General features: G+C 47.1%; 1 protein-coding gene across 1 annotated transcript in view; it reads left to right on the top strand.

Annotated features, from left to right (window-relative positions):
* TYR (tyrosinase) overlaps positions 1–14244 on the top strand; it is a 263092-nt gene that overhangs the window by 142228 nt on the left and 106620 nt on the right. Inside the window, exon 4 of the mRNA XM_078658428.1 lies at positions 6617–6798. Coding sequence (XP_078514554.1) covers positions 6617–6798 — 182 coding nt within the window. The remainder of the gene's footprint in view (positions 1–6616; positions 6799–14244) is intronic.

Below are 14244 nucleotides of genomic sequence, written 5' to 3'. Positions count from 1 at the left end.
CCGTTTTCCAATAGGGTGGCATCCTAATGAGGCCCTAAGGGACAGACAGGCCTTGATGACCTCAAGACTCAGCCTTTCTCCTTTGAATAAAATTCAAGATAAGCAACAATGGTGCATGGAAACACTTTACCGGTAAAGGCAAAAAAAGTAATAGTGTCCCAACAGGAGAATTTTGAATAAATGTAGTTCTACCCTTTGAAATGAGAAGCAACAAATCATTTTGAACAGGAAAAACATGTGTATGTAATACAGCAAAAGACTCTGGTACTTTAGAAGGTCTGACATCGAAGGTGATAACTCCATACCTGATTCACTTGAGGTAAACTTGTTGATGGTGTGAACACAATCGCCCCATATGCAAAAATATGATATTTATTTATTTATTTGAAGAGTTTTATATAGCGCTGGCTAGACCCGGAGGTATCAGATCGCTTTACATGAGGAACATTGAGTTACAAGATACAAATTACATCCGTTCCAAGACTCGGTGTGACATTGCCTTTATTAGAAGAGCTGGGGAGGGTCTTTGAACTCCACACAAATTGGCAGAAGACCTGCGGTTTCCCATTGGCCCTGCAGGTTGGGGAACTACCAGCAATTTTAGCAGAATATCTGGGCATCATTGTGTACCATAGCGATGATGACCTTTGAGATGGCCATTTGGGAGTGGCACTGCGATCTTTGAAAGGCTACTTAGACTTTTGGAGCATTCTCCCCCTATCGGTGATGGGCCCAGTGTATCTGACCAAGAAGATTATACTTCCACAACTCTTGTATTTTGCCATCCTAACTAGTACAGGTTGGACCGGGCAAGTTCAGAGACCTTGCGAAATTGATACTGGACTTCCCACGGGGGAGAAGGACGGCACCGTTGCCTTGGTCCGATGGGTGAGAAGCAAGCATGTGGCACTGAAACTGGACGATAGCAAGGGATGTAGGAAGCGTCCCATTGCAGAGGCTCTGAGTGAGCTCATGGAGGCCTTTGAGTGTCCGGACCAGCCCCCACAGGCAGACACAACCCCTGAGAGGACATAACATCAGTGTGATGCTTTCATGGCTGGTGATCTGTGCATTGGGACTGATATGCCAACCTCTGTTGTGATCATGTGGGGGGTGTCAACTTTCAGTTTTCTTATACGTTCTCTTGTTGTTTGTTACAAAGCAGGATATTATCTGAGGCAACTGCCAATACAATTCTACGTTCAAATGTACTCTGTAAACGGCATTTGTACTTGATAAAATACTCAAACGAGGTAGTTGTAATTCTGTACTGAAAGCAGCATTAGTCAAAGCTATGGCATGTTTTTACCTTTATGAAGGTGCATGTTCATAAAAAAAACCAATAACAAAAATGTAGGAGCCGCTTTAAAAACAAAATAACAATGCAGACTAATTCACAAAACAATTTTAATCCTAGCTCATAGTTTGAATGTAGTGTAGGCAAATCACAAAAAATACTACTTTACATATCATAAGGGTCGATGTTTCGATCTCTATATATGTTTTTGGGGAGTCTTCATCAGGACTAGTTGGTAGCACCACATTAAATATTTTGAACAAGTGGGTGTAATGGCCACCGAGTCCTAAGATCCTGTATGGGTGTCCAACTTCATGGATGACCAAACTGGAAGTGAAATGGGAGCCACCAACAGCCAATCTGGGCTGGAGTCTCTGTGTCAACTGTGGCTGAATCGGAGTGTTCTTCAAATGTATAGTCAATATTATTTCACTGTGTCCAATCAATATTATTTCATGAGGCATGGTCAAAAGAATCAATGTCAAAGGGATCAAATGTACTAGTACGTGCATATAATAATGCACAGCAGTTTACCCTTATTAAAAGTTACCTTCATACGTAGTCTCTTTTATGATCTGTAATCTTTTACCTCTGTAGCAGATCCCATGACTTTATTGGACAAAAATGCAAGGTCAGATATGCTGGCAAGCACTAGCAGGTGCATCTCAATGACTGATAATGAATGTTTGAACATTGCGCATGCTTGGTGGCATTTATTCGTTTTTTACTGCTAGAGTTATAGGGGGTTTCTTTCTTCACTAGCCGTGGCTTTTATGCTTTCTGATGGCACAGGAACGTTGTTGTAGTCTTTTAATGCATCTAAAAAGATTCACTGAAACTATCAGCATTTACTGAAACTTCTCAGTTGACTCGGAGTTCAGTTCCTGCAAATGAGGCAGAATTTATCAGACAAAAGAACTGACTCTCCTCCTGTCTCCAGCCAGATAGATACCTGAAGGTAAATCAACTCTCTGCTTCTCATAGTGTGAACTGCAGTTTCTGGCTCTGTTCTCTTTGGACTACACAACTATCACACTGCTCAGACTTCTGAGACATGTGGGTCTTCAACAGAAGGCAATTATGGTATGTAGAACGCACTCTGCACTTAGATAATACTAACAATGGATCTTTGATTTCATTTCCAAAACCCTGATAGGTTAATTTGTACACTGGAGACTCCAGAGCAGTGGAAACAGTTATTCTCGGCTTTATGGCTGGAAATCAAAATGTCTTCAAGATCCAAAACTGCTGTGCAGTCACTGGGGACACAGGTGGACTTTGTATAATAAAATATTGTGTTTCTGTTACAGAGTAACCTCCATAATCTTTTAAAGCATTGGATTCAGGCACTCAATTTTCTCACATATTACTACCCATAATTTGTTTTTTAATGGAGGGATTTGCTTGAAGGTTAAGAGCTCTTTGTATGTGTCTTCTGGTTTACCTCAATAGGACACCTGGTGGTAAGTCAGGGTAGTGGGGGTGGTCTGTATGCTACCACTTGCCTAATTAAAACTAATAGAACATTCTTTACAGTGAAAGGCAAAAAAACATTCCCCATAACTATTCCTAGGAAGGTCAGTTAACATATTGTGTGGTATCTTCATTCTCATGAAACCTAGAAATCAATCAATCATAGCATTTGTAAAGCGCACTACATACCCCTGAGGGTCTCAAGGCGCTAGGGGGGGGGAAGCTGCTACTGTTCGAAGAGCCAGATCTTGAAGAGTCTCCTGAAGGTTAGAAGGTCTTCGGTTTATCGTAGGCGAATGAGGAATGTGTTCCATGTCTTGGTGGCGAGGTGGGAGAATGATCTGCTGCCGGTGGTCACTCTTCGGATGCGGGGGATGATGGCGGGGGCATGGTCTGTGGAGCGGAACTGGCGGGCGGGGGTGTAGGGGCCGAGTCGTCTGAGGTACGCTGGTCTGGTGTCGTGGAGTGCCTTGTGTGCATGGGTGAATTGCTTGAAGGATATCCTCTTGTTGATGGGGAGCCAGTGCAGGTCTTTCAGGTGGAGTGTGATGTGGCTGTGGCGGGGGATGTCAAGGATCAGTCGTGCGGAGGCGTTCTGGATGCGTTGGAGTCGTGTCCGGAGTTTAGCCGGGGCTCTTGCGTAGAGTGCGTTGCCGTAGTCCAGTCTGCTGCTGATGAGGGCTTGGGTGACTGTCCTTCTAGTTTCGGTAGGGATCCACTTGAAGATCCTGCAAAGCATGCAGAGGGTGTTGAAGCAGGAGGAGGAGACGTCGTTGACCTGCTTTGTCATGGAGAGTGTGGGGTCGAGGAATACCCCTAGGTTTCGTGCATGGTTAGTGGGTGTGGGGGGTGCTCCTAGTGCCATTGGCCACCAGGAGTCATCCCAGGCTGAAGGGGTAGAGCCGAAGAAGAGGACCTCTGTCTTGTCCGAGTTCAGCTTCAGTCGGCTGTCCCTTAATCAGTCAGTGACAGCCTTCATTCCTTCGTGGAGGTTGGTTTTGGCGGTGTGGGGGTCCTTGGTGAACGAGAGGATAAGCTGGGTGTCGTCTGCGTAGGAGATGATGTTTAGGTCGGGTGATGTGGCCTGTGGTGCCATGTAGACGTTGAACAGCGTTGGGCTGAGAGATGAGCCTTGGGGTACGCCGCAGATGATCTTGGTGGTTTTGGAGCGGGAGGGAGGCGGACGCTCTGGGTTCTCCCGGAGACGAAGGAGGTGGTCCAGTCCAGAGCCTTTTCTTGGATTCCAGCGTTGTGGAGGCGTGCTCTTAGTATGCGGTGGCAGACTGTGTCGAAAGCGGCAGACCGGTCCAGGACGATGAGAGCCGCGGTTTCTCCATTGTCGAGCATGATCTTGTTGTCGTTGGTGGTGGCGATGAGGGCAGTTTCGGTGCTGTGGTTGCTGTGGAACCCAGACTGGGATAGGCCCAGGATGTTGTTCTCTTCGAGGAAGCTGGTTAGTTGTTTGTTAACTGCCTTTTCAATGACCTTCGCCGGGAACGTAAGCAGGGAGATGGGACGGAAGTTCTTGAGGTCATTGGGGTCCGCCTTGGGTTTCTTTAATAGGGTGTTGATCTCTGCGTACTTCCAGCTCCCCTGGAAGGTCGCTGTCTCGAAGGAGATGTTGATTGTTTTCTGGAGGTGGGGTGCGATGGTGCTGCTGGCTTTTTTGAAGATGTGGTGTGGGCAGGGGTCTTCAGGGGATCCGGTGTGGATGTGTTCATGATCTTATAGGTGTAGTCGTTGTTGATGTTGGTCAAGGCGAGCAGGCGGTTGGTGCGGGTGGTGGTCGTGGGAGCGGCGGTGTTGGATGTTGACTAGGTGGTGACTGTGTCGAAGCTGTTGTGGATGTCTGCAATCTTGCGATGGAAGAAGGTGGCCAGCAAGTCGCACAGGTCTTGTGATGGTTGGATGTCGTTGGTGTTGGATCTGGGGTTGGTGAGTTCCTTCATGATGCTGAAGAGCTCTTTGCTGTTGTGTGCATTGTTGCCTAGGCGGTCTCTGAAGGTACTCCTTTTGGCGGATCTGATGAGTTGGTGGTGTTGGCGGATGGCGTTCCTGTGGGCTGTGTAGCTTTCTGGTGTTTTTTCGCGGGTCCAGTTTTTCTCTAGTTTACGGCAGGCTCGCTTGGAGGTCTTCGGTGAACCAGCTGGCTCTCTTGCTGGTGTGGTTATTGGCGGGCTTCTTGAGCGGGGCGAGGGTGTTGGTGCAGTCGTTTATCCATTGTCTAAGGCTTCGGGCTGCTGCGTCGGGGTCGATTGGGTCTGCGGGTGGGCTCTGGGCGAGGGCGGCGGTTAGCTGGTCCTCGGTGATCTTGCCCCAGCTGCGGCGAGGCATCTGCTGGGTGCGGTGGTGTATGGTGGGTTTCCGGAAGGTGAAGTGGATGCAGCGGTGGTCGGTCCAGTGGAGTTCGGTGGTGCGGTCCAAGAAGACGTGGGTGCTCGCAGAGAAGATGGGGTCAAGCGTGTGGCCGGCGGAGTGTGTTGGTGCTGTGACGAGTTGTCTGAGTCCGAGGTTGTCGATCAGGGTGGAGGAGTTGGTGTCGTTGTTGTTCTCGAGGTGGAAGTTCAAGTCCCCGAGGAGGATTTAGTCCGTAGAGGTGAGGGCGTGTGTGCTGACGAGGTTGGTGATGGAGTCGCTGAACTGCGGTCAGGGTCCAGGGGGTCTGTAGATGAGGGTTCCTCTGAGGGTGGTGTTTGTGTCTGTGTGGTCCTGGAAGTGCAGGTGTTCGGCGGTGCTGAGGGTGTCGTCGGTGTTGGTCGAGACTGAGAGTGTTCCTGTGGACAATGGCGATTCCTCCTCCTGTTCCGTCGGTGTGGTCCTTTCGGGTGATCTTGTATCCTTCCTCGATGGCTATGGCGATGTCAGGTGCCGAGGAGGGGGTCAGCCAGGTCTCCGTCAGGAAGGCGACGTCTGGGGCGTTGGTGTCGAGTAGGTCCCAGAGTTCGACGGCGTGTTTGCGGGCGGAGCGGGTGTTGAGCAGGATGCATCTGAGGAAGTTGGGTTCTTCTGTGGGTGGGTTGGCAGGCCGGATGCTGGTGAAGTTGCAGTTCTGGCAGGACAAGGATCCTTGGGTGCGTTTCGGGATGGCCAGGCAGCAGGTGCATGATATACCGGTGTTGAGTGCGTGGAGGGTGCTGTAGTCGTAGCGGAGGCGGGCATCATGGCGATCGTGGGGGCCAGGGGTCCTGGTGCTGGGCGCGGTCCAGGCGCGGACGGGCTTGGCATGCCTGCTGCGCTGCCTCCATATAAGGGGTTAAGGGAGGGAGGAGCAGCTGGGAGATGGGAGTGGGGCGGCGAATGGGCGCTAAGGGGGCAGGCCATAGGGGAAGGCAGCGGCGGGAAAAGAAAACGGCGGTAGCGGGCACAGCGGATCGCAGGACACAGGGGGAGAGAAAACAAGAGCAAAATAACAATGGCACAGAGGGGGAGGCAATAATAACGGGGAAACAGTGGCGGTGGCACAGAGGAGCGGAGTGAGCGAGGTGGGGAGCGGGCTACCCTGAACCAGGTTTTATGTATTAGAATTGACACTGTGGGGATTTCCTGGACAAGGATCTATACTAGCAGCTACAATCTAATGTGTTTATTAGATTTAGCCATTGGCAACATGAATGAGACAGCCCTCAAGTGTAAGTATGGTAGGAGAGTGTGTTCTGTCTAAAGAAGAGTTTTGTCTCCACTCTAAATGTTGTAACTTAAAACCAATAATAAGATGTAAGATCACATAAGACCGAGATCAGCAGAATTTAGAACCTCTTACAAATGTCTCCATTTTATACAACTTTGAATGACAATGGTATGTTTTGTATTAATTTACCTATGGAATCGTTTTGCTTGCTCTTGCAGTATATTTGAACAATGGCTCAGAAGACACCAGCCATTATTAGAAGTTTATCCGGAAGCAAGTGCTCCCATTGGTCACAATCGGGAATACTTTATGGTCCCCTTCATTCCACTGACCACGAATGGTGAATATTTCCTCCCATCAAGAGACTTGGGATATGAATATGAATATTTAGTAGAGCCAGGTAAGATACACTGATTTAGCAACAGTTTACAAATCAACACACTCTAGAAAATGCTTGACAAATTTGTGGGGTGAACCCAAATTAGTCACCTTGATGTTCATGTTTCTATTACAGGTTTGATGTTGTGTAGCAGGTGTTTGGGCATGATTCTTTGAAAGATCATGCTCAGACTAGGGCCCTTATTCTCTTCCAGCCAGCATAAAACCCATTTTGGAGGACAGCCAGATGTTTCCCCTACCCATAGCTCTACATTATTTACTCACAAGGGTGTTTTAATGGTGAGTTGCATATTTTATTTTAGGCTTCGGTGACAGCACTACCCCTAGTATGTCTGCCCAATGTGTTAATATGGAGGCTAGACGTCGTACAAAATGTAAATTGGATATGCAAGGAGTTGTGCAAATGCGAATACGTTGAAGGGTAAATATGGATAAGACATTGACTGGCCCTAATAAATGTCCTTGATACTGGGATTGTACTACAGAATATTGAGGCTGAGAATATGAAGATGCAGTAATATTGTGGACCGAATATTGAGGGATAGAATATCGAAAGGTAAGTGCTTATAGAGGAAGTATAGCTTCACTGTTATTTAGTCCACATCTATGCACTTTCAAGATATATAGATCATCATAAACTAGATATGGAGTAAGCTATAGAAAATCTATACTTACTTCCCTTCTGATATTTTGTCCTTCAATTGTTTGCCTATGATATTTCATGCCTTCGAGGTTCCAACTTCAAATTTCCGGGGGCACACTGATTCTAGTGCATAGGCTCCAAAATCGAGCAAATAGAGCTTTTTTCCCTATTGCAACTGATTGTTGACTTAGGCATGAGCTAGATATACATTATTTTAATTACTACAGATAATAAGCACTCGCAAAGCCAATAATTCTGGCCTAGGAAAGCTGGATGCTAAAGTTACATTTTATTTTATATTACAAGCATCGGTCACAAAAAGGAAGAAAGAAAATATGGAAGCCATGACTTAAATGTTAAATGAAATGAAAATGAACAATCACATATACTTAAGGAGAAAGCTATTGTATTCTCTTCTGCTCACGCTCAAAGGATGAACTGTGGCCTCAGAGAAGTCATTGGAGGTGACTGGTGGGTAAAACAAGAGGGGTATCAGTTTAAACTGAGAATGCACTTTAAAATACAAGTTATTATATGTTAGCAAGTTTGGATACTGTGGCTGTACACTATTTGGTACTCATTAATTTGCTGAGTTTCATGTTTTGCTAATGTGTTACCTTTTGGCGACTTCCAAGAATTCCAGAACAAAGCTGTATTCTGCACGTGTTAAGTAGCTGATCATGTTGTTGAAGTAATGTCATGGTAAATTTACCGGTAAACGTCATGGAGTTCCCCAATTGAACCAGGGGGTACCTGTGTAGGGCGTGTCGGAGGATAGCCAGCAAATTAAGTGGAACTGTGTAGAAGCTGACCCGTTAATGGAGTTTAATAGACTGAGGCATATCTAAAAGTATTGTGTGCTTTCATGACATTGCCTTAAATCACTGTTTTCATAACAGTGAAGTAAATCTCTTCATTTTGGGTCCTTGAGTGATGGGAGTGTTAATTTGCCTTTCTCTTTCTATTGTATCCGTCTGGAACCAATCTTGTACAGCAAAAATTGTAAGGCTATGTCAATGTAATAGATCATGCTTGGGATAGCATGTTGGTTAGTAACAGTAGGTCTGATAGTGGAGACAGTGCATTTATATGAACGCTTCCTTAATCTCAAAAAGGGTTTAGAATGTTCTATAGTTTCGGTCAGCCTCCATTTTGTCTAGTGCTTGAATCCATGTTGGATGTTTTTCGAAATGTTTGACTGTTATGAAACTCTTGTTATAGCAAGGTGAGTAGCTAATTTTGTTAAGTTACCCTTGGCCGTGATTCAAGAGACAATGTGCATTGTGCACTACATTTTGAAAGTGATCATTGTCTCAATTGGGAGCAAGTTGAGGGATTTCAATGTCATTGTTGAATGATGACGTCTTTTTAATTTATGACCAGTCTGTATGATTCTGGACCTATTGAAATCTGGTGATTCGCATTTTCAGGTTGCTCAATCTAGTTATCATCGTAAACTAATCTATCAAGTAACTCCTGAAGGAGCAGTAAAATCTTTCTAAGGTTGGATAGTCAGAAGTTGCGGTTTTTGACTATCTTATGCATTTGGCTATAATTAAAAATGGTTTAATTTTAGGTGTTGGTATCATATCATGCCCACAATTGTTAATGTTACCTTTGGGGTTGCAAACAATTAAGATCTCAGTTCTAGAGGTACATAGACACAGGAATTGTTTATTTATCCAAAGGTATATATTATTCGGACACTTACAAATCCAGTTTTGACATCTTAAGTTGGTAAGACTCATTGCTGTTGTCTTCTTTATGGTAAAAGCCAATTTCTGCTATGGCTGCTCTTAGACGTTACCCTCTCTGCAGGGTCATCCTCAAACCTTTTGCTTCTTAATTCCAACTTTTGCTGAAATTCGTTGTCGTTGGCCATAGGACTCTGTGCAGTTTACCACTGCTAACCAGTGCGAAAGTGCTTGAACTCACGCCCCAAACCATGGTTTGAATGGCACATACCTAATTGGCATATTGAATTTACTTAATAGTCCCTTGTAGAGTGCTATACAATATACCCACAGCCAATAAATTAAATGTTACCAGTGGGCCTGCAGCACACATTGTGCCACCCACTTAAGTTGCACTTCAAAATATGTCCTAGGCCTGCCATTGCATCCTGAATGCAGTTTTACACTGCCATGTGGACTTTGCATTAAAACTCCTTGCCAAGCCTTAAACTCCCCCTTTTATTAAATGTAAGTCACTCCTAAGTAGGTCCATGTAACCCATAGGGCAGGGTGCTGTGCAATTAAAAGGTCGGAAATGGACGTTTAAGTTTTACAGATGCTAGTAGTAAAAAATACCTACATTTGTTTTCCAGTACTGTGAGGCTTACCCCTCCCAACGGATACCATTGGGGATTCCTTATTACATGTAATGAGCTGTATTCCTAATTGGGAGCATGTAGATGTGTCATGTTTGGTATCTATGAAATAGTAATATTAAACCTCTCTATTGGAAAAGTCATTTTTTTACTTACAATTTGGAAAGTGCCACTGTTATAAAGTTGGCATTTTTCTGCTTCTAGCTCTGTGTGCCTGCAGCCTGTCTTGGGTCACATGGCTGTGTGCAGCTGACGGTTACACTTTGTGAATTCCTCCCAGACCATCACACAATAGACAGATTAGGTGTGCCTTAATGGGCCATCTGCTGGCAGAATTGAGGTGGAGCTGAGCACCGCCCCACTTACAACTGAATAGCCTGTGCTCTGCCTTCACACAAAGGGCTTAGCCCCCCTGTATTGTCGCTGGAGCCAGCTTGGATCCTGGGGAGGAAACTCTGGAAATTCCATGCCCTTCAAAGAACCTTTCCATCTCCCACCTTCCAGGAGAAGGGTCCTGGGGTATGAAAATAGGACCTCCAGTCCCACACTTCAGTAAAGTAGTGGGCCTACAGAGGACTTTTAGAGGACTGCCTGCATGTGTGACCTGCTGTGCAACATGGCAGACTGCTGCTATACCTAGAAAGACTGCCTTTCTGCCTGGAGCCTGCCTTGCCTTGCTCTTGAGCCCTACATTTTCATCTGCACCAAGGACTACCAAAATTGCCTCAAAGTGCTAGTGTGCTGGCCTCCTGTTCAGCATCACAGGGACATACAAGGCTCCCACCATCTTAAAACCACACCTGGACCCATCCTGATTGGTCCCTGAATGCCCAAGAGGTGTCCCACTAGTCCTGGACCCTTGGTTGTGGTGCTAAAGATTCCCAGATGGCCAATTTCCAAAATTGAGGACAGACCAAATTTGGCTACAAACTGCTCTGACAACCAGGAGGAGACTGGGACCAGCCTGCTCGCCAATCCGCCCGAGGTACATTTCCAATTAGGTTAACATTGCAGTTTCAAATCCTTTTCAGCGTTCATTCACCAAAATGTTATCCGACCTTGTGGACCTGTCTTCGGCTACAGCCCTCTGCTTCATCCTGCTAGAGATCTACAACATCCATTTTGGCAACTAAGTCGGAGCGTAGAAATCTTCACCCCGGCTTCGACCTAAGGCCATCCGATGATGACGCGTCCTCCTCAGACACCTCCCACAGCCTTGTCCGCTATACCTTCTCAGAACATAACATGTATGATGCTCACTAGTTCTAGTGATCACCTTGTATCAGTCCAAACAACCCTTATGGTGATTGGTTGTAAGTCAACCTTATAGACCAGCTATCCTAATGGTAGCATGGACAAAGCAGTCTTCGGCTAAACTCTTTTGGCATGTGAAGCCAGCTGTTTTACCACAATATAACCCCTTGAATACCAGATGAAAGGACACCACACAGGTTGTTATGAAAATAAACAGTCTATTTATTAATAACAACACCTCTGAACTCTTTATGAGGTCAGAGGGCTAAGCACATGACAATCTCTTACGAAAAATACGATAAGTTGCACAAAATTACAATGGTGCCCTAGGGGCACGACAAACCGTATACTAAGTAAGTGGGATGTGAAAGTCGATAAGAGGAATGGAGCTGTCCAGAGGCTGTAGGATCGTTGGGACCACGCTACACTAACACTAGGTAAGTGATAGGAGGCCCATGGAACGCGTGTGCAGAGTGTGAACTCACACGCGAGATGCGTAACAACGTCTATGGACAGTACAGTTCAAGTTCAAGGTGAGTACGGCCAATCCCGACTAGTTAGGACAACAACGACTGTGGAACTGGACACTAGGCCAGTTAAACTACCCTTGAGCACCGAAATGCTCTCGTTACCTCACCCACGGGCTGCGGGTGCATAGGTGTCAAAGTGCGTCGGGTTCTCGCGTTGAAGTCTATGGAGCCTGAAAGAAAAGATGCTGCAGGCGACCAGGAGGAAGATGTCTGGTGCGATCCAAGGGTGGATCGGTGAAGAAGAGGACCTGAAAGCAGAGGGGACAATGTTCAAAGTCACTAGCCAGTGACTGGAGTGGAAACAGGAAGGAACCAGATGTCGTCATCTCGATCAGGTGAAGAGTGGCCGCTTGACTCTGCAGCCACGTGGACCAGGAGGTGTCTTCGATGACCAGGATGGAGGCACGAGCTGTCCCACGCAGGCTCTCGCTGTCGGCGGTGTTCGATCCGGGATTGGAGGCAACAGGCCTTGGCAAAGGCAATCCACGCGGTGAGTGAAGAAAGCGTCTGGTGCGGACTAGGAGAGTCCGGGGTGTCCCTCTTTTGGAAGGGAGCAAGGGCCAATCTGGAGCAACCAGATCAGCAGTGAAAATTCAAAGGTTCGTCGTCTAGGAGGCCACTAGCCAGCCGGCAAGTGACCAGACAATGCGTCGAGCAGCAAACAAGCAGAAGGGCCCCACGCAGAGCTCATGGAGGCTGGAGGGCTGATCTTTGGTGCCGGAGCTGCTCGGGGCTGGCGCTTCTCAGTCCCCAAAGCACTTGGTCGAGTTTTCCTCGGGAGTCGTGCTGGAAGCGAAGTGCAGGTTCGTTCAAGATGGCCGGTCCCACGTGTCTCGTCGCACCCACAGGTCTCAGCTTTGCTGCAGATGTGAGTTGAGGTCGGAGAGGTATGGGAATCCGGGTCTTGTCGGGCTCTGAAGTCTGTATCCTCGAGGGAAGACAACAAAGTGAAGCCGCTGGACGCTTGATGGTGCCTGCTTGTGCAGGGTGGACACTCCTTGCCCACAAGGGAGATTCTTCAGTCTTCTGTGGAGCAGAACGTCGAAGGCCAGAGTTTCTACTTGTTGAATAGTTCAGGATAATCTAATTTGGAATGGGACCAGCTCCTACCTTTATTCTCCTAAAGGGGGCTGCACTACTGACTAGGTCCCTCCCCTGGGTGGGACCAGGAAGGGGGGTGGTTACACCCCCTATCCTTTGTCCGGTTTCCCGCCAGAGCTGGGGCTGGGATGCCCCAGCAACTGGTTTGAACCGGTGTATGCACAGGGCACCTTGTGTGCCCCAGGCATGTCTCATTCCTTTCAGGCCTCCCTACCTCAATACACAAAGTCCTGTCTGGGGTGGTGCTAGCACCTCCCAAGGCAGGAAACCCTTTGTCCAAGCCATCCTCGCTGGAAGGACTCCCAGCAGCAGGAGGTCAGACTTGTGTCTGTGGTGGCAGCATCCATTTTGTGATGCTGAGGCTCGAGTTAACTTTAACCGGGGTTCACAGTTACATACATGTCGTGTCCCTCTAGAAGGGTGGAATGCTACCCCCGTCGCCAGAATTGGCGAGGGGGTAGTATTCCAAATCGTATGACACCTTACTCGACATGTTTTGATAATGTTATACCAGAGTTAGCATTTAACCGCGAGGATTATAATGCACTTAAGAGTAAATGGTATAGCGTTATCATGGAACAGCTATTAGGACTTGATTCCGCAAGCTGCAAACGGGCTCAGCTCATGCCAGAGCACCATCTCACATAATTCCAAGCACTCTGCCTTCAGGATTGTTAAGGCCTTCCATAGGAGTGACTGATAGGAATATATGTGTCCATTTTAGGGTTAGATATAGGTATACTATATCTACAGCAAAGGGTGTTTACACCACCTTGCCCCAGCTGTCATGCAGCCAGTTGTCAGATGTAGATGGCCAGCCAGGGGTGGCATAATACATGCTTCAACCCCTGGTAGGCCCTGGGTACACCTATGCCCTGGGTACCTAAGGTACACTGTACAGGGACTGATAAGGTGGCCCAGTACCAATTGGTAAATGCACCTAAAGTACATGGTTGTCAATTTAGAGAGAGAACAGCTAGGCTGTGGGTCTGATTAGCAGGCCCACAGCCAGGGAAAAGTCGTAAGCCAGTGAAGCAAAAAGCAAAAATCTGGGGTGACCATAGGATTGCAGACCCCACTCTCCTAAATAACCCCCCCCCAAAAACTTAGGGACATTAAACTAACCTTGACCAGGTGAGTCCTCCTGTTCTAAGTGGAAATACCTGGAGAGACCATCTGCATTGCCATGGTCAGTCCCTGGTCTGTGCTCCACTGTAAAGTCCATCCCCTGTAAGGAAATGGACCACCTAAGAAGTTTGGGGTTTTCACCCTTCATCTGATTTAGCCATAAGAGGGGCTTATGGTCGGTCTGAATGTTGAAGTGAGTTCCAAACAAGTAGGGCCTCAACTTCTTCAGGGCCCAAACCACAGCAAAGGCCTCCCTCTCTATAGCTGACCAACGGTTCTCTCTAGGGGTCAGCCTTCTGCTTATAAAAGCAATGGGCTGGTCATGACCATCAATATTCAGTTGAGAAAGAACAGCTCCCACGCCCAACTCAGATGCATCTGTTTGGACAATGAAGGTTTTGGAGTAGTCAGGACTCTTGAGAATAGGTGCAGTACACAGGCCTGCTTTAGGTCATCAAATGC

Source organism: Lissotriton helveticus, chromosome 8 (genome assembly GCF_964261635.1).
Source record: "Lissotriton helveticus chromosome 8, aLisHel1.1, whole genome shotgun sequence".
Taxonomy (NCBI): domain Eukaryota; kingdom Metazoa; phylum Chordata; class Amphibia; order Caudata; family Salamandridae; genus Lissotriton; species Lissotriton helveticus.
The sequence above is the reverse complement of the archived record's forward strand: the minus strand, read 5'-3'. Positions and strand labels throughout refer to the sequence as shown.